Genomic DNA, 26099 nt, shown 5'->3' with positions numbered 1-26099 from the left:
ATAAGTCTGCGTAGTAGGCGCAACAGATGGTGCGCTCCGCTGACTACTGACCCTATTTGTGCGTCCATTGTCATGAAGGTGTCGAAGATGACCCCGAGACTTTTGACTTTGGAGCTAGGGGTGATGATTTGGCCCAGAATGGGCGGGGGTGTCCAGGTTGTTGCCAGTTGACTCTTTCGGCTGGCGTGAAACATAAGGAGTTCTGTTTTTGAACTGTTGAGTTTAAGATAACTCTTAGTCATCCAGTTTTCTATCAAAGAGAGACATTTCTCTAAACTGGGATGATGATAGAGTAGTTCTTGGCTACTGATAATATCAAATACTGAGCCCTTTTGGGCAAATTTGGTGCTATAAAAATCACTGGAATGTCCTCTATCTTGATCCTGCAAAGCAGTTGAGGGAGAATCCATAGTGGAGGGAAGATGTGCATTAGCTGAAATTAATCCACAGGGTCACCAGTAAATCCACTGTAAAGTTTTTAGATTCCTGATCTTGGCTACAAACCTGTCCTAACAACTAAACCTATTGGGTTGAAACGTGTCAAGGACAGGTGGTACTTGGGTGGGGACATGTTGTATACTTCTGTGGCTTAAAAAAGGCTTTATGAAGAGGGGACATAATTGGTGTGCAGCCTGTGTTGTGTTGTTTCCCTGCCCACCTTGTTGTTGAATAGGCATCCCAACAGATCTACATCTGTTTCCACCACCAGACAGATGTTGTGGATTACCCTGGGATAAAGTCATCATTCCCCCCCATCAAGATGCTGATGAGGAAAATTAAGGGATTCTGGAGAACGGTGATAGAAATTACAAAAAAACAATAACAGGAGTCTTTAGAAAATAGACTGGAAGCCATTCTATTACTCGATATCCCTATATCAATGTAAAAATATAAAAACTCACTGCTCAGATATCGTCTCACAGCCGCTAAGGCGTGTATCCCTGTCCTGTGGAAAAAGGAGAGCCCCCCATATAGTACACAGTGGTTCGCTAGAATTGCAGAAATTCAACAAATGGAGACTCTTACTATGACAATGAAAGATCAAGATGATATGTACCGTAAGATATGGGCACCCTACATGAGGTAAAGGGAGGTGATAAAAGAGGAAAATTGAGTTGGACCGAAGGAGGGGGGGGGGATGGGAGAAGGAGGGAGTGTGATTTCACCCTTCTCCTTGTTTTTTTTTTTTTTTTGGGAGGGAGGGGGGTGGTAGGGAGAAGGGAGTTGGAGGCAGAGAAGGAAATGACAAACAATTCACATTGAAGTAATGAACCAAGTAGGAATATAAGATGACAATGGCAAAATTTGATGTTTTAATAGTGTGGAAAATTAGAATGTGAACATTATAAAAAATAAAGAACTTATATATATATAAAAAAAAAAAAAAGATGCTGATGACTACGGACCATTTTCATCATTAGAACACCTCTCTGACCTCATAGGCTGGTATCTGTCCTGAAAACTGTCCATGGTCAGCGGAAGGATTGACTTACTTGACTCCAGCCACATGGACATAGATATCCTGGTGTAGGGAGCTTATTCCACGCAGTCATTTTTAAACTAGGAAAATCTCACCACTTAGCATGAGGTCCCCTGAGAGTAAGTACCCATGAGGTCCCAAACTCCTTTACTTCAGGTGGCTGAAAATAGCCACAGATGTTCCCCCACTTGCACATGTAGGGGTGCCTCTCATTCTGAAGAGGACTGGGCACCAGACTTGGCTGGCTTGGACCTCTAGGACTTGTGATAGAACTGATTGGGGAATTTTGCTTTTGTAATTGAGGTCTGGCAGGGATGAAAGGAATGTCTTCTGAACACAGAAGTGGCAAGCTTTGCTGCGGGCACCTTAACTTTCTTCTGACAGGGAGTGCTTTTTCTGCCCCTGACTTCCTTAAAAACAGCTGTCCAGTGATTCACAAAATAATCATTCTTCATCAAACCAAATCCTTTCTAGATATTTATTCAAAACTGTCTTTGCTAATTAGTTCCGTAGCCCAAGCATGCGCATCTGTACTGATAAGAATGCCAGATGAGCAGTGTTGGTGCAGGTTGTCCACCAAATTGTTTAAGCAGTAGCTCAAAGCTGCTGGAAAGGACTTTAACTTTTAAAGTATTGAGGGATCCATCAGGATCAGTCTGGATTATTGCTGTATGTGCTTGGCCCAGGCTGCAAGAGTTTGAAAAACAGCCATAGACACTGACAAAGGTTGCATGGCTGCAATTGACAGAGCACAGTGGGATTTAATGAGTGCCTCAAATCTTTTGTCCACTAAGTTCACTAAGGAAGAAAATAGCCGGATGCATCACAGGCACTTTTTGTGGTAGTAATGAAAAACAAACTGAAATTAGCTAAAAGCACACACTCCTAAGCCCAGATACACAGGTGATTATAAAAGCGACCACTGGAGGGCCTCTGTGGGTAGTGTATGCAACTTCTTCAAATAGAAAATAATGTAGTCAATAAATGGGAACAAACATGCAACACAAAAGGGGGGTAATTAACTCTGAATAATGCATATGCACTGAATAGAGTCTAAATATAAACATCATCATCATGAAAACCCTGTGAGATGGAAGTTCATGAGGGTCATGATATTAATAATAGTAAAAATTGGTACAATAAAACACTAACAATGGATCACAGAGGTAATAACTGTGCGATAATCAAATAATGGCTAGCTATTAGGCTTTGCTGCCCCCTAAGAAAAAGTCTGGGAGACCGGATTGCTGAAAGACAAAAGCAGGGGAGAAAGAGAGGCGTATCCAGCCTCATAGGGTACTAATCTTTTATATATAAAAAAAAAGTAGGTAATGCACTTACAGAGGAAAGGGGAGGTGGAGGACATAGAGCACAACATCAGTCTCTATACGGAGAGCAGTCTGCAAAGGCTGCTGCTAGTGTGTGATGATACACTGGGGCCAAATGTTTGAAAGCCCCACTCTCGTCCATACTACCAATGTAATCTCCACTTAAATCTCCTCCTAGAAAGATTAGGAAGTACCCAAGGGGACTCTCCAAAGTTTGTAGAATGAGGTCCAAGGACCCTGGTGCAGAGTTTTGAGAGGAACGCTGAACAATTTTATCATGGCAATATACACACAGAGAGGGGCTACTGTGAGCCCAAATGTGTTGCGGGGCTCAAATCACTATGCTATCCAGAAACGCTATGGCTATTATAAATAATTTAAAGTTTTGCAGGTTAGGCTAAGCTATGAAAAAATGTAAAGAGTGTTGCAGTCCAGCAACACACTGCTCCTGGTCTACTTGCCCACCTTATATATTGCCCAAGACAGGACCCAGTGTACAGGAAATACCCCAGGCTGGTGGTCTATCCCAGGGGACAGGCCACCAGGTGGGATTCCGCACCTCCCCATGGATTGGCATACCCTTTTCTACATGGAGAGGGTCTTTAGAGACTGGAACTAACGGGACCCAGATCACCACTGCCCTGTACCTGTAGAGCACTATTCGGCTACCTACATTGCGATATACTGTTATACAGAGGGTGAGTACTACATGCAGAGACCATTGCTGAAATGTTATAGACCAGCCCTGCGTTTACATTTCTAGATGTTTTTTGCAATGGGGTCTGTGTATGGTTCACCAAAGTGCTGCATAGGAGCAACCAATCAGGAAGCTGCAATAATATTGCCTCAGGGGAGTTGATGAAGCCAGGCAAAGAAGGGTTTTTATGTGTGAAGGACCAAGCCAAGTCTTCAATCTTCTGGTAATTTCAGGAAAGCCAGTAACATGCTTTAAGTAGAGAGAGGCCATCCATCACTTAAGGGCCCTAGCAAAGAACTGAGGATTGCAGGGAGTAGGAGGGGTTATATAGGCTTAAAAACTGTTTGCCAGGGTTATCACCTGAAGGTGGCAGCATATAACCCATAGTCAAAACTAAAAGGAGCCTGTGTTCTGTACTGTACTATTCAGAATTCATCTTTTTGCTACAAATGTCACATCTCTTTTTTTTTAAAACAAGTTAAAGTAGTTGGATATGTAAATGGGAACAGCCATGTACTATTGATCAAAACTTCCTCTGATCATTAGGTAACCAATATAAAAGTCTTACCTTTAAGATGTAAATATGTTAAAAATTCAACCAGTGTGCGCAGGACATTATCGTCGGACAAAGTTCTATAAAAATTTCCTAGAAGGATACAGATATCACGCATTAATTTTTTTGTAATTATTAAGAATTGTTTACAAATAATCTCAAATATAGATTTTCCTACTTATATAAGAAAATGATAAACGTACTTGTTTAATCCTAATGTCTTGTTCCAGCTGGTGTGTGACACAATGGCTTGCATTGGGGTTTATTTATTAAAACTGCATAGTAACCAATCAGCTTCCAGGATTTTTTTATTGTCAAAGATTAATTGAACAAGCTGAAGTTAGAAGCTGATTGGCTACCATGCACAGCTGCACCAGATTTTGCTCTCTCAAGTTTTGGTAAATCAACTCCTTTGTGTTGGCAAATACAGCTATAGTGGTACGATGTACTACAAGTGTAACCATACTAAATTTGCAGGTACATTTTACCAGGTACATATATCAACCAAATGTTTTAAAAAGCAAGCTAGAGTCAGAGAGGTGACATAAAAAGCTGCAAAGCTAACCTAAGATTACTGTTGTCATGTGCCTAACTGTACAAAGTGGCAGAGGTAAGTAAAACACAAGGCTGGCTTGGCAGAGTTATAGATACTTTGCCAAAAAAATTCTCATGTATGCATTTCAATTGTGAGTTGTTTTTCTAGAAATATATTGATACTTTCAATTTAATTAGGGAATAAGGTCAGTGTAAACGTAACCACTTGCAGACCACCCACCCGCAATGTACTGCGGACTGGTACGTCGCCGCTTGCTTCCAGGTTTAGAGTGCACACATGTGTGCCTCACACAAACATCTGCTGTGGTAATACACAGTGGGAGTTTGTCATCAGGTGATTTATGGCTGGGACCTGCTGATCACCTATTGTCCAATTACAGCTCAGAACCCTGTGTTGACAATCAACTCAAGGTTTTGTACAGAGGGAATGATCTCTTTGTTTATTATCCCTGCAATGCAATCAAAAAAACAGCACACAATACAAAAATTAACACTTGTTAAGCACACATTTAACCCCTTGATTACTTCAGATGTTAACCCCTTTCCAGCCAGTGTCATTAGTACAGCGATACTGTATAGAATTATCACTGATCACTGTATTAGTGTCACTGGTGATACCAGTGGCAGTTAGTCAGTTCACACCCAGCGTAAGTTGGTGTCAGTTTGTCAGCTGTGCTATCACCGTCCCACTATATGTCACTGACAAACGCCACTATGAGTAAAAAAAAAAAAAAATTCCAGTGTAGTTTGTAGAAGCTATAGCTTTCACACAAACCATTGACTATACACTTTGGGTTTTGTTCCAAAGACATATATCAGAACACATTTTGGCCTAAATCTATGAAGACTAGATTTTTTAGTGTTTTATTGGATTTTTAATAGCAGAAAGTAAACATTTTTTTTACATTTTTTGCATTTTTTTGTATATATATATATATATATATATATATATATATATATATATATAAACCCAATGGTGATTAAATACAACAAAACAATTATCAAAATGTTGCTTGGGTACAGCATTGCATGATCGCGCAATTACCAGTTAAAAAAGTGTAATGCTAAAAAGCAAAAAATGGCCTGGTCATAAAAGGGGGTAAGACCTTTCGGGAGCTGAGGTGGTTAATCCTTACTAAATACTACAAATTACAAAAACAATGAAAAGTAAAAACTTTTAAAATGTTGACTTTTTTAAAAAATACCTGAAAATTTAGCTGTGTATATTGATACATGTGCAAATTTTTTACAAATATTGTGCTTGAGAATTTATAGTATGAAGAGGAACGTTGAAGAGGTTCCAATTTAGTACAATGAGCAAAACAACCCCAAAAAATGTATAACTATTTTGAATTCAAACCACAGCAGATAAAAAGTCGCAATTAATTCAGCTCTGTATAATCAATACATCATCAAATGTATTTTGTAATTCAGGCAGTATAATTTTCTGAATGACCTGGTATTGGCCTCTGGCAGTCTCTGTACAGCAGAGCACAGCCTGGGACACGAAGAAGCAGCACAAGGAGAAAATCAGCAAGGCTGCAGTGTTTATGTGCTACATGCTGGTAAGAGGAAAGGGCAGAATGAAAGAGAAGTGAGCTCATAAATCCGCTGCTTCTCCTTGTATTCTATTTAACTGCAAAAGAGAAAAATCACGTCTCCTGACTTGTACATTTGTAGATCGAATGGATAGAAACACAAATCTATTGGCAGACAACACAGCAAGTTTTGTACCTTAGTTATTTAGTTCTTCACCTAGAGTTCAGTTGAGGTTTATTAATTCAAATTAGAAAATGACAACTAGCAATTATATGATTAGTTTTATGAAAATAATCATATTTTGTCCTCTTCAAGAAAGGTCAGGCTAAAGTTAAATATCTCTATCATTTAATTATCCAGTCATGCTTAAGCAGCAGTTGTTTACAGTCATTATTATGGCTCCAGATGTATAAGGTGTTTTTGCAAGTGCTACAATGGTGCATTCCTTTAAAAAGCATAGTTAGAATGAACATTGTTTATATTTTGCACATCTGAATCAAGCTGATCAAAAGTATTTGCTAAAAAAAAAAATCTCTTATGACTTACAGGTGTGATTATTGATTTTTTTGACTGGATGAGAGCTTGCATACTGACTTCAAACTCACGAATAGGTGAAAACTATTGCCCTACTGGGAGTAGATGAATGTTAAGGTGAATGAAGCTAAGACAAATAACGTAGAAGCTGCTATATCTGATAGTGGTCTCTGTACACAAACAAGAAAATGCGAAAATAGATGTGATGTAGCGCTTATCACATCTTTTTTGCATTGACTTCAAACTCAACCTAAAATTAAAGAGAACCACTATTTTGTTTTGATAATCAGTAACTATGAGAACACAGGCCATGGGATAATTCTTTAAAATAATTGAAGTGAATAGAGACCCTAACAGAAAATGTATCTTATTAGGCTCTGTTTGATTTGTTAAATTTACCATTGGAAGCATTTTTATATCTGTTTGATAAATGGAAAAAAAAATGTTAATCTTATTAGAAATTCAGAGCCATCCATTGTTCTATGCAAACTTTCTGCGTTATCTCAAACAACGCTAGAAGTCTGAAGCCTCGTACACACGACCGGTTTTCCCGGCAAGAAAACTGCCAGGAGAGCTTTTGGCCGGTATGCTTCCTCGCAGTTTTCCCATCAAAAAAACAGCCGGGAATCCCGTTAGGAAAATAGAGAACCTGCGCTCTATTTTCCCCGTCGGGATTCCCTTTTTTTTTTTCTTCCCGCCAGATCTACTGCTTACCTATGGGAAAGACTGCGAGGCAGTGCAGATGGAGCATACACAGGGCCGGGATTCCCGGCCAAAGCTCCATGGCAGTTTTCCTGCTGGGTTCTCGGCTTTCCCCTCGGTTTTCTCAGCAGACTTTTTACCGCCGAGCGTGTGTACAGGGCTTTAGAGTGGTAGTGGTTGAGTAGCTTAGCAAAAGAACCTGAGCAGGGCTGACATCACTCAATGCACAAAATCAACCCTGTCAGCTATTTTAACCACTTTAGTCCCGTAAGGATTTACCCATTTAACTGACAATTGCGCGGCCGTGTGACGCTGTACCCAAACAAAATTTATGTCCTTTTTTTCCCCATAAATAGAGCTTTCTTTTGGTGGTATTTGATCACCTCTTCAGGTTTTATTTTTTGCACTATAAACAAAAAAAGAGCAACAATTTTGAAAAATACAATATACTATAATGCAATAAAAATATGTAAAAAATAGAATTTCTTCATCACTTTAAGACAATTTGTATTCTGCTACATATTTTTGGTAAAAAATCCCAATTAGCGTATAATGATTGGGACTTTTAATATATATTTTAAATATATATTTTTTTACTAGTAATGGTGGTGATCGGCGATTTTTAGCGGGACTGAGACATTGCGGTGGACAAATTGGACACTAAGTGACACTTTTTGGGGACCAGTGACACCAATACAGTGATCAGTGCTAAACAAATTCACTGACACTGGCAGGGAAGACAACATTAGGGGCAATCAAAGGGTTAAATATGTGCTTTCTAATTGTGTAAGGGATCCTGACATTAGACAAAGATAGAGATCGGTGTTCCTCATTAGTAGGAATCACAGATCTCTCTTCCTCTGTGACAGAACGACGGTCTGTTTGTTTACATTGGCAGACCGCCATTCTGTCATTCCCCTGAACTATTGCGGCTGGCCGGCGGCCATCATGGCCACCAGACCCGCTGGTGGCTACCGTTGTGTCTAATCACAAGGGGAGCTGGCAGTGCGCGCCCAAGGCCAGGAAGCGCAAACAATGTACAGGTACTTTGTTTCGCGCAGCCGGGCCGTGCTGACGCAGTATATGTTCGGTGGGCAGACCGGAAGATGTTAAACATTTGAAAGTCAAAGTACTTTGTAACTACAGACACTACAAAATGCCTGCTATTAGGCCCCTTTCATACTGACGGATTAATCGGGTCCGCCTGTCAGCTTTTCAGGCGAACCAGATCAGACCATCCATAACTCCATAACTCTATGGAGCAGTGGATCTCATCGGACATGCGTCTGCTGACACCCGCTGACATCCGATCCTGTCTGCTAAAAACAGACTATCCTTTTCTTTCTTCTGGACTAGAAATACCCAACTGCCATGACAATATTAATGTTACACCGTTAAGCTGGCCATACACTGTTCAAATTGCACCTGCTTCCTGATGAACCAGATAGAATTCACTAAGTGGGTAGCCTTGCCTGCCCCTTCTAACTCATATGCTTTAATTTAAAAATTGAAAGAGCCATGTGGAAAATTGTCAGCTGATAGCCCCGTGCTGTTTAGTGTGGATGGAGAAATTGGAGAAAGTGTGGATGGAGAAATTGTTTTTTGTTTCGTTAAGCTGCATGACAGTGTATGGCCACTTTTACAGTCTGATCAAAGAGGAGAAGAAAATGGCTCTTCCTGTTTGCAGAACACTGATAACATTATCTCAGCCTAGGTAAAAATCACATAGCAAGCACAAAAAAAAAAAAAAAAAAAAAAAAAAAGGTTTTGAAAGGTGAGAGGTATGCTTTTTTTTTTTTTTTTTTTTAATGATACTGTTCTTGTGTATTGTATAGTGGCATGTTAGGAACTGATTCTTGCAGATTTTCAATGTATTGAAAGCTCAATTTTAATCTTCAAAAATGTAAAATGGTTGACACAGTCACTTTAATAACATAGATTAGAGAGTTGTTTTTTTTTCCAGCTTGTTGCTTTGGATCACAGATATGGTGATATGGTTATTAGGCATTACTATACATATTCTGGCATTAAAAAAACACCAGAGTACTACATTCAGATAACTGTTAATTCCCAATCTTTATAGAGGTTTTTCAGCAGATCTGCCCAATGCATTTGATAATTGCTGTAAAAATTACCTGACTTTATATCCTCTTCTGGCTGTAGCTCACGTTTTCCACCTAATCCATGTTTGTCATTAAATGATCTATGATTATCTATTGCATCTGGTAAATGAAATAAATAGGAGAGATTATGTTATTTGCCTTCCGTGTAGCTTAGTACAAATCAGTGTACTGTGATAAGGATGTGGCATAATTACTGTAATGATTCCGATAATGAAACATGCATTGTATAGAAGATTCTAGAACAAAAAAAAAATTGGTGAAAGCAACATACAAAACTTGTAAACGGTGCATTACATATTTTGAGAAACAACAAAACATTCTTCAGGCGAGCAATATAAAACACATAATTTATTATATGTTAAAAATGAGACTTGTGATATAATACAACATATGTGTGGATATTATAAATTTATAGTGTGTGTGTTGTATTTGAATACTTTTGGAGAGCTGAACTAAATTAACCAGGACGTCTTAATGTCTAATGAAAACCTAAGCTGTTGTGGGCTGTGGGTGGTCTTTTAATACATCATTTGTGTCTATTCTGAATTCATTTATTTGTAGAACATAGATTATATGTAAAGTAACTCAAAGAGGTTGATTTACTAAAACTGGAGAGTGCAAAATCTGGTGCATCTGTGCATAGTAGCCAATCAGCTTCTAACTTTAGCTTGTTCAATAAGGCTTTCACAATACAATCTGGAAGCTGATTGTACACATTCCAGTTTTAGTAAATTAACCCCCAAAGTGTTCCATTTAAGACAACACCACCACCCTCTTTCCTAGCAGTACATACTCACCTTTTTTTTTCGCTCTATACAACTCCATTCAGCTGCTGGAAGCAGAAAATGTTGCCCTGATCACAGAATAAGTAAGGTACAAGTTGCTCAAGTCATACCTTACAGGGCAATAGACTATTCTCATGTGAAAGTGATTGACTCAATGCTGTCGCTGGCGCGGTGGGATTAACGCAAATCTGTTGCTTTGCCCTATATGCGCAAAGCAACAGGTTTACTCTAAGAGAGCTTAAATTAAGTGATTAGCATCTCCACTATAGAACAACAAAGCTGTAAAGCTATTTATGTTGGTTGCACCCTAAGATTTTTTTCATTCAACCAGCTGGCTGAACAAAAACGAAAAACCCTTTACGGGTACCTATATCCATACAGCAGGGACTCCTCCCCTGTCAGAATACAGTGATCAGTGCTGCAGCCATTGACTGCAGCAGCTGATTGAATGCTGATTTTCCAGCAGGATCGTTCAACAGAGACTCTAATGATCGGCTTCTGTCGAACAGAGAAGGCTACACGAGATCAAAATGTTGCCGGTTCCTGCTGAACTGTCCAAATTGCAATCTGTATGTACACAACGATGACTCAAAACCTTGTATACAAAATGTGTTTTTTTTAAGAAATGTTGTTATTTCCCCACACTCACCAATCAGAGCAAGTCTTATGCTGATTGGCTGCTGAGAAGAAATTAATTCATAGTTACATAATTATATAGTAAGGTTGGGTCGGGTTGAAAAAAGACACAGGTCCGTTTAGTTAAACCAATAGACGGAAAAAAAAAAAACAGAACAAAAAATAGAAAGCCTCCATATACAGAAAGCTATATCCATCCAGAGGAAGGCAAAAAAAAGAAACTATATAATTCAATGCCTAATAACAATATAGGGACCGTTATATATAAAACAAAATCTGGGTTATTACTCACGCCAGAGAGTGTGCTGCGATTCAGTAATGTATTACTTAATTTAAAGTTATGACAGCTTAACCTGTCCTTAGCATTGGTACTATGGCTAGAAGATCTGCCTATAGCGAGACTCAGTAACCACAAGATGCGCACCTAGTGAAATCTGCCTGACTCCACCCAGCCCCATCACTCAGCCAGTGAGATACAAGTCTTTAAAGACCACTTTGGCTTTACAAACTATTACTAAATAGCATTGTTACTATTATTTTCCTATGCTACTCCTACAGTCCTTCATGTGTCAGCTCCCATTATACAATTAGAGATGAACTTATTTCCGCTATATAAACCCTTAGGTCAGTGGTTCTCAACCTTTCTAATGCAGTGACCCCTTGATAAAATTTCCCAAGTTGTGGGGACCCCTAACAGTAAAAAACAATTGTAGCGGGGGTTGTCAGCACCCAAGGAAAGACAAGTAATTTTCACCCCTAACCCCCTGATATTTAGCGCTCCCTGAGTCCCTTCCACTCGTACAAGTATTATAACCCCTTATGGTACATTTTAGGATGTACCACTCGTTCTCTTTGTTCTCCTTTCTTTCCATTTTATCTCTCTCCATCCGAATTGTTTTCCCCAGCCATCTTTCTTGTTCTTTCTCTTATTCTTTCTCTCCCTTTTTCTTTGTTCATCCCCCTCTTTTCCTCTCCCTTCCATGTATTCTCTATATTTATTCCTCATCTTACTCCTTGGTTGGGGGAGTTGGGATGAGTGGTAGTGCTGGTGGGGCGTGGGATCAGTGGCAGTGCTGGGGGAGTTCTGATTAGTCAACTTAGGTGCTCTTGATCAAGGTCAGCAGCCCATCTGAGAACTGTAGTGGGGACTTTTAATGGCAAGTATAATCACAGGTAGTGTTACTCACTGTGTCTCTGACTTTGTGGTGTCTTGTAGCAGTGACACCTATGCTGAAATCAGGAGATAGGGTCTCTTCCAATCCCTCCCACTTCACATTCCTCACCAGTCAGCTGACCTCTAGTCTCTGTCCCCCCACCTATGCTGTCAGATTTGAAATGTTCCCTGTATCCCCACAGATTATGTTTTTCTTCTCTTCCTGTTCTGTCTGACACCTATAACCTGAAAGGAAGTGATAGGTGATCTCCTGCACATGGATACAGACAGGAAGTGATGGAAAAATATCACCCAATTGAGGGTCCAGGCAGCAATGAAAAGCTTTATTATCTAAACAGTAAGATCTCATGCACATGGGGGTATTTGCCCACACAGTGTAATTTTTTTTTATTATTTAGTGCACCAGAGTCCTTGGTGCTATGCAATACTGCCATAAACATGAAAGGATGGAGGCCACGATGTGCAAGTTGTGTCACCTAGCTGTATACAGCCACCTTCAACCATTCACTGCTGTATACGAATGCCCATAGATATGAAAGGATAGATGCCACTTTACACAAGTAGTGGTGCATACAGCTACTTTAACCCATTCATATCAATGGATGGTTGTGCACAGCATCATGGGCTTCCAGGCACTAAAATATACCCTTCTTTATGCCGTGTGGGCCAATTCGCCCATGTGCATAAGCCCTAATTGTGGTTGAAAGGCTAAAATGTCTATGACAAATCTTTGCAACTCTCAACAACATAATGTTAATTGTTCTATGAGAAACAAAGGTATGACTGAATTCATGAACTTTATGAATGAATGAATGAATTGTATGAGTGAATTTCCCAATCCATTAATAATTGGTTTACATTTGCTTTTATTTCATCATTTTTTTTACCATACATTTTAGATATTTTATATTCAGTTTGTTATTTCGGTTTACGTGTTTAATTATAATTTAAATTCTGTTTAACACAAGGAAGCAGGGTCTGCCCTCACCTAACCTACTTACATTCCCCAGGTGACTCTTCTCTCCCCATTTCAATGGGAATTTCCTTAACCAGTAAATGCTGATCAATACGACCTGAAATAAGAGATGGCGGCCATTAGCCATTCTAACCAAGCTGGCATCTGGCAGAAACAGACCATCATTATGCCACTTTGATCTACTTAATGAAAATGAGCTCACAGAATCACTGCAGGAGATTAAATTCTCTTAGAATTCATTGCAGAAAATGGCACAAGGTTATAAATTACACAGTTAAATCTTATGCTGAATCATTTGGAGAAAAAAAGCTTATGTGCTCTAACATCTGACACTGAACAGGTTATATTATCAATGTGCATATTAGGAGTGGTATAGAAAAGGGAGCTGTTTTTTATACTTTGTTCATGCTTTATCAAAATGGTTGAAAAATCTTATCCTGATTTATAAGGAATCCATGAAAAATCCATATGTATAGAAAATGTTCCAAATATGTGTTTAGGAGACAAAAATACCTACTATATAGTCCTAGTTTTGTTAACAATTGAAACTTTTTAAATACCGGGGTGATTGAAATTTTTGAACAATATGCGAGTTTGCAGATTGATTTGTATTTGTTCTGAGAAAACCTTGAATCTCCTTTTTTATTTTAAGCCTTGGCCACATGGTCTTCAACTTGTATGGGAACAGTGTGTACAAAAAACTTTGAGCAGCTTTGTTAAAGCCTTTAAAGAACTCTTCAGTTCCAATTAGGGAATGTTTCCTAATGGGAGTGTTGACTGTCACATGCAACAAGGTGCTAGCAGGCTTTCAACAAACTTTAAGTAGTACCGAAGCTTAGCAAAGCCTCCTAGCAGCTTGTTTAAAGTGGTGGTCAGCACTCCCTCTAAGAAACACTAGTTCTTTAAGGGCTTGCCCAGTCAGAGGGCATTTGACTGGCAGTGAGGAGGTGTTAGATCGCCTCCTCACCACCTGTTTAAACCCCTTAAACCTCGCCCCGGCATAATGTAATTGTGTGCATTCAGTCAAATGCAATAGTGGGATTAATTTTTGCCATGTCATGATGCAAAGCAACACAGGTGCAGCATATGTACACCCTCCACTGCCTTTGTAGCTTAGGGGGGGGGGGGTTGTGGGGGGCAGCTTAACCACGTGTTTTTACCCACCAACCACAAGTGTAACCAAGTATTAAAGTCTTCAACACATTTTGCCATCAGCTGTGCAAATGGTTTGAAAAAGCACGCTGTACACACTGCTCTATACTAACTGTATATATTCGTTTGTATAAGCAAGGCCTTAGGGAAAACTGTACTAAGAGAAGCATATAGATTGCCACTGCTGACTTAAGATGAACTTAATTCAGCCTGAGCCTGCTCAAAACTGTCACACGACTGCAGGCTGCCAATCAGCTGGTTAACCTAAAATAGCCATATGGTCGTATTTGATCAATTAAATTGTCAATGACATAACAAGCTTTTGCAGTGATTAACTGATCTGGTAAAGAATGCAATCTTAACCGCTTCCGGACCGCCCCACACATATATACTGCAGCAGGGCGGCCCTTCAGTGCGAAACCATGTACCTGTAGGTGATTTTATTCCTTGGATCTGGGGTGATTGGACACAGCGGGAACCAATCAACAATGTCCCCCAGGAGAACCGCCAACTGTTTCCAAGACAGACAGAATGGCGGTCTACCTATATAAACAAGGCAGAAAACAGAGATCTTGTGTTTCTGCTAAGCAGGAACACGGATCTCTCTTATTACAATACAAGCAGCCCCCCCACACACACAGGCACACAGTTAGAAAGCACTCCTGGGAACACATTTTACCCTTTGATTGCCCCTGATGTTAACCCCTTTCCTGTCAGTGTCATTAGTACAGTTACAGTGCATATTATTTAGCACTGATCACTGTATTAGTGTCACTGCTCCCCAGGCGTACGTCAATGCTGGAACCAGTGCTGCTTAGAAAATGGCCTTTGGAAGTGAATTAGCCACATGTATGCTGTTAATGTTGTGCATGTCTCTGTCAGCAACCCATGTACAAATAAATACTGTGAGGCCTTGTACACTTGACCGTTTTCCTCGACAGAATTCATCAAGAAACTTGGTGGCAGAGCTTTTTTGCAGAGGAAAAAGGTTGTGTGTATGTTTTTCATCTAGGAAACTGTCGAGGAACTCGACGAGAAAAAAAGAGAACAAGTTCTCTTTTTCCTCGACGGGAGTCTCAATTTCCTCGTCATGTTCCTCGTCGGGCTTGTTTTCGATGAGAAACACGTTTGTGTGTATGCTAAGAAACCCGCGCATGCTCAGAATAAAGTATGAGACGGGAGCGCACCTTCGGTAAAAGTAGCATTTGTAATGGAGATAGCACATTTGTCACGCTGTAACAGTCTGAAAAGTGCAAACTTTTACTTAACAGGCAGTAACATGAGATTAGCAAAAGCAGCCCCAAGGGTTGTGCCAGTGGAATCGAACTTCCCCTGCCATTGTATGTGTTGTACGTCACCGCGTTTGAGAACGAGGAGATTTGGTCTTGACAGTGTGTACGCAAAGAAAGCTTGTCAAGTTTCTCCACAAGCCTGACAAGGAACTCCATATTTCTCTCAATTATATACTTTCTTTTAAATGTTGGGATATCTGAAATGATACTGTCATTTTGCTTTATAAATTTAATTACATTTAAATCTAATTTATTATTATTTTTATGTTAGTGCTTTATTGATTCGGGGCTAGCTTGGTGACATTTTTAGGACTTTACAATATTTTTCCATAAAGAGAAATGTCATCTCCCAGTTTTATTCTAAGGCTTAGCTGTTTCCCAATTCAGACACATAACTGTCACATTTTTAGCAAAGTTTGCCGACACTATCTTTACAATATCATTATTGATTCCTTTTAATTTACATTTATAAGGTAATTTTTTTCACATGCAGGGACCCTTCTCAGGAGTAAGGTTTGATAGCGATAGCTAAGGAGCAACAAAGGACACCCCATTTTTATCCAATTATTTTGATGGATGGAGAATGAGAACATTGATAGAGGAAAGGTGTTACTATGCATCTTCATATCATTATTCCAATTTCCTTAGCACCAAAGACTTTTCTTTTATTAGATTCAGCTCAAACTAATGTTCCAGAAAGGAAAAACTATATAAAAAAGACAGTTTTAAATAAAAATGAAATACATAGGCATGACATTTCTTAGACACAGTTGTATCTTAAATTTCTCCAATAAAATTTCAAACACAATGGATCTCTTTCTTTCTACAAAAGGCTATGTAACTGCTATGGAGTCCATCAGAATATGGGACATGGTATTGTATTTTTGGAAAAGTTAACATACTATACAGTATATATAGTACTGACATCCCTTTCTGTTCTGTTTTGTTTCTGTTACAAAAGTATTTAGTGCACTTCAGTGTTAAATGTTGTTTCAGACTGTCCATCTCTGAGCATGTCTCTAAGGTGGAGGTTGGAGAACCAGGTGATCCTATAATAACTAGGTTTGTCACTAAGATGGAGTCCTACAGCAACTTTCTATGGGAAACTATTTACATATTTTCATGACCAATGGTCAAAAAGGTGGAGCTTTACACAGCTGATTTGGATCCCTCTTTGTAATCTAGCCTATAGTTTGGTCTGCATGCACTAAGACAACAAGGAAAATCATGTGACATTTATAAAGATATAAAAGTGTCAACATTTTAAATGTTGCAGTGCAAAATAGTACAAAACAAGTAAAAAATAAGTAAAAAACCTACAAAGAGAATATATTTGTATAAATAAACAGTTAGCCTGCCCATACGTAATATTTTGATCATAGATGAATAATGATCAAGTCATTATCTAGCTTCCTATTGCTCCTGGGAACTTAAGTGACATTATGACCATGCCGTAGTTCCTTGCTCTTTTCCCACCTATCTTGGCTTTTGCGAGCCCTCATCCACCTTGAGCAGTTCCCCTTACTCTTGTTATATTCTAATTAATACATGTATAAAATCAAACAGCGAAAATGGGATACTAAATGTGGTAGATTTGAAAGCATATAATCTCATCACTAAATTTCTGAGAAATATATTAAGCCATTTGGAATTTGAAATGATCAGTGTCTATACAAACATAGCAGACAATTTAACTGCTTTGTGGTCAGCAACAAAAAGGACCTAGAATAGTCTGGCTGCATAATGATTTACATGGGTAAAATGCCACAAAAACAGTTAGGGGCTTTACTAACTGTAGTTCAATGAGTTAACGTGTTAATTTTAAAAGTACACAAAAAGTACACAACTGAAGGCTTTGATGTTGCAACTTTGACATTTTTGTCAACGACTTCCTTCCACTGTGAAGGCAGGGTTATCCTCCCTTGTTCAGATAATATCAAATACGAACTTTCATCGAGCCATGTGTACTGTAGGACAGCTTCTTGTATTTAAAAAATCAATGAAGGACCTTTCTAATTTGGCCTACATATTCCAAATGGTTATAATGGAATTAAATGATTGGATCTTTTTTATTTTGGTCATTAGTGTTTATAAAAAAAATATTTTTTTTTCCGTTGGTTTATAGCTATATATACTTCTAATGGTAAAACTTCAAAAACATTGTGTGAATGGAATTTTTTTATTACCTTATAGTCATGGCAAGGTGTAACAATGGCTATACTTTAATGTTTAATGTTAAAAATATCTCATATAAAGTGCATGTAAAGATATACTGTATAAGTAATATAGCACAAAATCACCCAAATATGGAGCATATAAAACTGTTTTAATCACTTACGTGGTCCTAAAAGATATCCTGCACTGTTCAATGTCCAGCCACGCTTCTCTTTACCCTAAAAAGACATTTCATTGAAATCAGAAAATTGTTTCCAAGGTAGATTAGAGGCACACTCACAATACCTTAACCCCCCTGGCGGTATTCCTGAGCCTGACTCGGGGTTACATTTTTCTGCTGCGATCGGTAAGCCCGAGTCAGACTCGGGCTCGCCTCGCAGCATCCATAGGCAGGGTTTACTTACCTTGTCCCTGGATCCAGCGATGCCACCACGTTGTGTGAGTGAGCGGGTGCTCGCTCGATTCACACAGTGCCTCTGTGTGCCGCAGATCTCCTTTCCCTGCGACGTTACGACGCACAGGAGCGGAGAACGGCACCAAATTCAAAAAGGTAAACAAACACCTTACATACAGTATACTGTAATCTTATAGATTACAGCACTGTATGTAAAAAATACACGCCCCCCTTGTCCCTAGTGGTCTGCCCAGTGCCCTACATGTTCTTTTATATAATAAAAACTGTTCTTTCTGCCTGCAAACTGTAGATTGTCCATAGCAACCAAAAGTGTCCCTTTATGTCAAAAATGGTTTTAGAGCAGCTAGAAAACAGCGATAATAAATTATAATCACTTGCAGAATTGTGCGATAGCGATTTGTGGGGAAATTCGTCATAAAAAAATAAAAGTAATGACAGCGACAATTCTGCAACTGAGCAAATTTCAGTGATTTTGAGTTGATTACATTATTGAATAATTTTTATTATAATTATGTTATTATTTGTTAGAATTATTTATAATTATTTATTATATTATAATTTATAATTTTGTTTTTTAAAACATTTCATACCCGGGATGCCTACTAGACTCTTGTTTGCTCAGATTTAAGTGAGTTATTCCTAAAAATGACAGGCCTACAGTATAAAATGCCAAATTTCCTTGCAAATAATGGTACCGCTTTCAGCACCTAAAATCGGAAATAATCATACCGCTAAGGAGGTTAAGGGTATTGTTAAAAGTACATTTGCTTGGCTGACCCGAGATTCATAAATTACCTAATTTAAGGTGTAATGCTGACATGAGTTATTATATTTGTGGGATTAGGTTTATGATGCCCTCTGCTTACCGCAACCTCTAAGCTGAATATGACTATCCTAATTAGAATTATTTCAGTTACACTCTTTTACACCACAGTAGCAGGACCGGTCGCACCTACAATGTGTCCTCACAAGACGGTCATTTTTATTCTGTGATGGTAGGGTTAGTCTAACTCTTTCCTTCTGCTGTGTAATTCTAATAGTGGGGCTCCTGTAAACCAATGTATCAATGAGGAAAATTAAGAATGGGAACCAAGTTTACAACTTGGTCTTAATCAGTCAGGATTTCTACTCTGCTTTCTCACTTATGTGACCATGTTACCATTATTAATGGGATGAGTCAAACTGCATGGGCTAAGTTCCTGGAAAGCTATTTGAAATTTGCAAAATCTGAATTTTGTAGTAAAATTCCATTGAAGTCTATGAGGGCTTGGGAGATTTTAGAGATCAAGGGATTTGGAGACATATCAAAGGGGATCCTGTCACTATAAGTAAATGCAGCAAAGAGGCACATGTCACATTTTGGGCTCCCTCTGGAATGCTGGCAATAGATCAAATGTTTTATGTTTATGTATATCGAGAATTTAATAGGGTAACTACCTAATATAGAGAGGTCTATGTACCACCCCAGTTGGACTTCTTAATAATGAATTGTGTATGTATTCATCAATAAAGCTATTTTTCATTATTCCATTCAATCCTGTTGTTGATTCTCCTTAAAGACATTATTTGAGACCTCTGTCTCATCCACCCCTCCTCCTTTCTACCTAATAGATGTTCCTCTCTTTAATGACCCCAATTCTTGTACAGGCCTTTAAGCGTAAAAGACCCATTGACCAAAAATTGCCTGCAGCAGAGGTCCTCTGTGCCGCTGAGAATAACACTGTCATTAACAATATCACCTACCTTTGTATGGGAGGAGTGAAAATTCCCTTCAAGGCCAACCTCCTCACTGCCAGTACCCCAACCCTTTTCCTCCTCTTGCTTCCTGTTTCATATACCTCACAGGGATGGAGGCAGTAGGTAAAGAATCCTCCTGGCCCTGACAGAGCAGCAATCTTTCCTCTTCCTCTTGCTTGTGTGCCTCCCCTGGTAAGTCTATTAAAACTATGGAGAATTGCTGCTGATGCAGCCTCTGCAGGATGGCCATTGTCGAGTTCTAGCATGTTGGGGTATCCCAGATGAAGCAGTTGGCAGGCAGTTGATGTTGGGGAAGCATTTCTGTCAGGAAAATACTGTCTGGACTTGACTTCCTAAAGTAGCAACAAATCCTTCTGACCATATGAAAGATCTATTTGAAGCCGTGGTATTTCATAATTACCTAAGGTGTAATTCTTCCCAGGCAAAATTTATTTTAATAAAAAGGGTTATTTAAATTTAATGGCAACCATGGAAATAGAAGGGATAAATATGTGGTGCTTTGGTGCACAATATTTTACTGCACAAGTATGCAATGATACAAACAAAGGGCAGTTTGTCAGTAACATTCACACCCTGAGGTAACTAAAAAGTCCCTGGCAACAAGAAGTACAATATACCCTCTAACAAGTAAACCTTAAAACACTAACTTCAGCTCATTTTAAAAACCTAGCAGAAAAAAAAATGGCTAAACGTGAAATACAATAAAAAAGAAACTGCAAAGGTGGCCACAGTTATTTAGCAAAGTATAACACAATTTAGCATCATATAGCATCAGCTCTCCCTAATTTGCAAACACTGACAAATAGCTGCTGGGAGACGACCCTTTTATAGTGAGGATGCTGGCATAAAACAAACCCACATTATTGACCCTTCTAAACCAGCTGGGATGTGGGTAGGAGAGGACAGGGAATAGATAGTGGTGGGGCAAAAACAACAGCACTTTGATGGTAAGGGTGATTTCCTACAGGCTAAGGAAAATACATCACACAAAATGTGATGCCTCATTGCAGTGGTTGGTAGGTCTGATTAATGGTGGATGGTTTATTGTAACACACCTTTATATATATATATATATATATATATATATATATATATATATATATACACATACATATATATATATATATATATATATATACACACACTACCAAAAGATAGAATGTAAAGGATGAACTAAAAACAGTGAAGCAATTTATGTTCTCACCTAAATGCCATTAGCACATCAAGCCTGATCATTCAGCTTTCTTGTACACAAAACAAGCAAAACCTATTAAACTCTGACCACCAAAACATGTAAATGAAAAAGCATTTATCTAAAAGGAGAAATACAAAAATAGAAAAACAAAGCAGACATAAAGTAAAAATTTACTTTAACTGTACTAGTCCATCCTATTACAAAATAATCCCCAGGTACTAGAATGGGGTTTTTCAGAAGTCCCATTGTTATAGCAATATGTGTATGAGGCAGAGGCTCCAATTTGCTGCCTGTCCCGGAACACATACTTGAGGGAAAAGAGAGGAGGCATCGAGATTGTTGGTTGAGCAACAAAATTGAAATAGTATAAGAGAGGATGGAGAGAAATGAGGCAGCAGAACCAGAGCTTCAAAAATAGAAAAAGGCAATGATATTAAATTGTAAAACAGACAGAGGATGTAGTCAAATAAGATTGTTGGGAAGGCAGTGAGGAGAATGTGGGACTTAAGACCAGAAGCAGAGGTAGAGACCAGTGAGGTCACATTGTGAGGGTTGGTAGCAAAACTAAATTGTAGATGAGAGAGAAAAAAAACCCGGAAGATTAGACAATGAAGGAGTGGAAAGAAAGGAGGCAGTAAGATAAGATTGTGGTAGGGGAAAAGGAAGCTATGCGACTGGATATTGGAGGGAATTGGATTGTGATTATATGATATAACTACTACAAAGTATAATGGGGGGAGGACAATACAGAAAGATAGATACATAGATAGATATGTACTATGCTGCACATCTGGGCCCATTTTCTCTGTGATGTGTGTGCAGTAGCAACCGCTGGGTTAGATAGAGAGATGGAGAGATAGATAGATAAATAATTAGATAGATAGATAAATAGATAGATAGATAGATAGATAGATAGATAGATAGATAGATAGATAGATAGATAGATAGATAGATAGTAAGTAGGTGCAGTTATAGGTGAATCCTCTTGGTTAGCTTTGCCAGTGATCTGCACATGACAGATAATTTTGCTACAAAAAGATGTCTTGTCTGGACTTTTTATTATTACACTTCCAGTTCCAGAGCAGGGCTCCCCTTCAGTCATAAATGAATGGGAAAAAGGCCAATAGAATAGGTATGGTTCAGCCCATAGTCTAACGGGTACACTGCACCATCATTGTTTAAGATCCCTATCTTGGATCCTAATTAAAAAACAGGTTTAAGGACTCCCAACAATGAAGTGATGGCCCCCAAAGTACTTCTTTACCATTTATCCAAGCAGGCCTGGTAGAGTAAATAGCTGATCATATTTACCGCAGCACAGTGGTGTAGTGAGTAGCACTTTCGCCTAGCAGCAAAAGAGTCGCTGGTTCGAATCCCAACCACAACACCATCTGCCTGGAGTTTGCATGTTCTCCCTGTGCCTGCGTGGGTTTCCTCCGGGTTCTCCGGTTTCCTCCCACACTCCAGAGACATGCTGGTAGGTAAATTGGATCTTGTCCAAATTGGACCAGTATATATATGTATGACTGTGTGTCCCAAGCGTGTCAAGATCCTATGGGGTAAAATGACCGCACCAGCCAAGCAGGCAGTGGCTGGAAAAAGCGCCTAGAGGCGATTTAGTTCGCATGTGTAGCGCTATACAAGTCATTCATTCATTCAATCACAATCTGACCCCCTCCCCAATTCAGTCTTCTCTCCCTCTTCCACAATCCCCTCACCTATTCAGTCACGTTGCCTTTTTACCCTTTTCCACAATCCCCTCCCCTATTCAATCAGGTTGCTTTCTTTCCCTCTTCCACAATCTGATCTCACAATTTGAACCCACAAAAAAAAAACCACTGCTGTTGATCACACAGTTTTTCAGCATAAGTCTCCTTTCCCAAAACATGTACAGTGCAATGTTTATTCCTGGCATCTGTAAGGTACCAAAGAGTAGGGTCCAATGCCAGGATTAAGCAACTGAATTACACATGGGGGAGAGTAGCCTCATTAAGGGCATCAACTATGGAAGAATTTTAAGAGAAAATGGCACTGGTGGCTGTGGCATGGCAAAGGGAAAACAGAGCTGTCATCGCTAAAACAATGTAAACAGAGTAGTACGTTTGCCATAATGTGCAAATATGCTGTGTACACTAAATAGATTGTAATTCACATTTCCAGTGTAGTAGTTAAAGATAAACCATAATGTATTTTCAATGGCGACACACTGTTTTTTTTTTGTAAAGTTTACTTGAAAGTGGTTTTTTTTTTTTTTTATTTGTCTTTCATTTACTTAGCTTCTGTTCCAAATCATTTTCATTAGGGGATTTCATGAAAATATTTGCATATACCCCCATCCTCCTCCAGTGGCTATATGTATGTTTAACATATTTACTCAGAACCATTACTTAAGATCTGATGAGACAACAAGACAGGCCACCTAGGGATTGTCTGTTTTGTAGTACAAATTTATTTTACACATATAATAACATCAATAAAACCTATACAAATGCAGAAAGAGTTCACATAGCTTTACAACTAGCAGTAAAGTTGAGTCATCTTTGCAGTTCAGAAAACAACAAATGACATGAACATATAGATATAATTGTTTAAAATAAAAAAAATACTATAAATAAAATAGTAAACTACAATTGTATTAACCTATTTTGCCCATATGTTTGATAAATCTTAATACCACTAAACATCAAAAGCTCAGCCTAAGTTATGACAAATATTCTATAACCAAAGATCAAGTTCTCATTCTGATTGAGTTGACATCATTAACCCCTGCTTCCAGTTCATAAGACAAAATCTCTACAGAACAAAGCAACACTCTCAAAAATAGTGTATTTGCTAAACTAAAATCATTGATAATTCACTGAGGCCTAAATTGAAGTTCTTGACTATATGCATAATCAGATTCCTTGTTTAATTTTCCCACATAAGAAAATATAAAAGTGATTGGTCACTAAAGGCAAAATCGACATAATTGTAGAGAAATTTCTTTCCTTTCTTTTCTCCTTCTCATTGATTTACCAAAAAGTAGATAATATACATACAGTTTAATAAAACTGTGTTCATTCTGTAAACCCAGTCATTTGCAGAGGAATTTAAACACAGGACTGTGCCTTGCATGTGATTGGATGATTGCAATGAACAGTTTCACTTAGACATAACTACTTTAGCAAATTGATCTAGTTGTGTATGTATAAATATATAGAAAATATACTTACTGATAAAACTAATCCAAATGTCTGTGAGATTGTGGCACACAGTATTAAAGACACCAGAAGCAGACTTGTGCACTTTTCCATCTGTATACATATATAAGTAAAAAATGGATAGCTTAAAATAAGTATACTTTTTTATTTACATATTTTTTTTATTTAAGATGAACACTGAAACCTGACTGGCAGAAAATTTGGTAGCTAGGGAACGCAAATGAGTATACAGATTGTAGTACTGAATGTGTATTTTAGTACAGAACATGTCTGATGCTAAATTACTGCATTACATTCTGCATGTAACTGCTTTCTGAGTTTTCTTCAGCTAATAGTAATCAAACCACAGACACTTCCAAGGGATCCAATCAGTCTCTATGTTATGCCAGGGTACAGGTAAAATATAAGATATATTTTTAAAGTGCTCAAAGTCCCCTCAAAATTTGTGATTTTTTTTTCACAAATTCTTTTTTTAATCTCCTGTTAAAATTAAACCATAATACTTCTACTGCTTGCAATAAAAATGCTGTTTTGTGTGTTTGTTTGGTCATCAGCACTAAAAGTCTTATTAGTTGTTGTATACATCTAACTACGTTTATGTATGTGCTGTCACTGTGCTATGAACATAAGCTCATAAACTTTATCCTACATTTTCATATATCAAATTTATTTTACAAAATTGTATACTTTTTCAAGATTGTTTATAAGTTGAATTAGAAGATCGATTTAACCCACCCTGATTGATTAAAACCTTAAGATTTTTTTTTGCAAAACGTGACTTTTACTGTTATTTCAAAGAATACATCATATTGATAGTAATAAATAAATATTGGGTATTTGACATATATATATACTGCTTTCCAGCTTAATTCTTTGTTCTATTTTATTTGGATAATAATAATGGATAATAATAATCTAAATAATCTAAATGTTAATAAAAAGCATAAAACATCTCATAAAATACTGTCACAACAAAGCTTTGTGATTCTAAGGCATCTTTTCACTGAATTGTTTTTGACACTCTATTTTACATAAAATCTGTTTAAAGTAAATAAAAATAATGGAACATAATAAGAAATATAATAGAAAACTAGCAGCAGAGAATTGATATGAAAAGTGAAAATCAAGCAGAGGACAAACCTTGAGCTGATTTGTGTAGGTGTGTTTGCAGTTTCTGTCCCTTGAATCTTGCAGAGGAGTGCTACAGGTGCTCCCAGCTAGCATGCAGGAGGAGTGAGGTTGTGCAGTGATCCAAGAAAAACACACAGCAAGATTCTCACTGCATTGTATTGCATGCAATTCTCCCCAGGGTGTTATGTGAAACAGCCAGGAGGCTCTGTATTTATGGTCGGCATCAGCTTGATATTGACTTGTCTCCCTCCCAAGGGTGCATGTAAGGGACTCAGACGTCACTAGATCATTTCCACTCCACAAGTCACTGTACTGAGGGAGGGCAAAAAATTACAGCAATTGAATTAAATGTACTTTGAAGCAATACGAAGGCAAAAGACAGATAACAGCCCTAGTAATTACCTGTGATTATGGCATGGGTGAACAGTTTGTACCAGTCCAAGTAGCTCCAGTCTACTTGCCTCCCCTACTTTAGTCACTTTATTCTGTACATAGAAAGTAATAAAAGTGAAAATTTACATTTCTGCTGCTTGAATTGAAATTGAAATATTTTTACGATCTGTCAGTGAAAAAAATAAAAAAACATTGACTGTCTATGATAAAGAATATACTATAAAAACATATTGATATCTTGCATTTCTGAAAAAGCAGCATCAACATTATATCTAATGCTGTTCAATAAACATTTCTAGTTCAGAT

The 26099-nt window shown here is 38.2% G+C and overlaps 1 protein-coding gene across 2 annotated transcripts in view; it reads right to left on the bottom strand.

The window, feature by feature from the left end:
* GAL (galanin and GMAP prepropeptide) overlaps nucleotides 1–25870 on the bottom strand; it is a 28875-nt gene extending 3005 nt beyond the window's left edge. Inside the window, exons 1-7 of one of the 2 annotated variants that reach the window (XM_040328927.1) lie at nucleotides 25803–25870; nucleotides 25410–25712; nucleotides 24282–24362; nucleotides 17865–17919; nucleotides 13108–13179; nucleotides 9524–9610; nucleotides 4074–4151 (exon numbers count right to left, since the gene is read on the bottom strand). In XM_040328927.1, the coding sequence (XP_040184861.1) occupies nucleotides 4074–4151; nucleotides 9524–9610; nucleotides 13108–13179; nucleotides 17865–17919; nucleotides 24282–24362; nucleotides 25410–25493 (457 nt within the window). In that variant the 5' untranslated portion in view covers nucleotides 25494–25712; nucleotides 25803–25870. Of the gene's footprint in view, nucleotides 1–4073; nucleotides 4152–9523; nucleotides 9611–13107; nucleotides 13180–17864; nucleotides 17920–24281; nucleotides 24363–25409; nucleotides 25713–25802 lie in introns of those variants that run through there. The other variant, XM_040328928.1, reaches the window with a different exon arrangement.
* Between the last annotated feature and the right edge of the window lie 229 nt (nucleotides 25871–26099).

Source organism: Rana temporaria, chromosome 11, assembly GCF_905171775.1.
Source record: "Rana temporaria chromosome 11, aRanTem1.1, whole genome shotgun sequence".
NCBI lineage: Eukaryota > Metazoa > Chordata > Amphibia > Anura > Ranidae > Rana > Rana temporaria.
The sequence above is the reverse complement of the archived record's forward strand: the minus strand, read 5'-3'. Positions and strand labels throughout refer to the sequence as shown.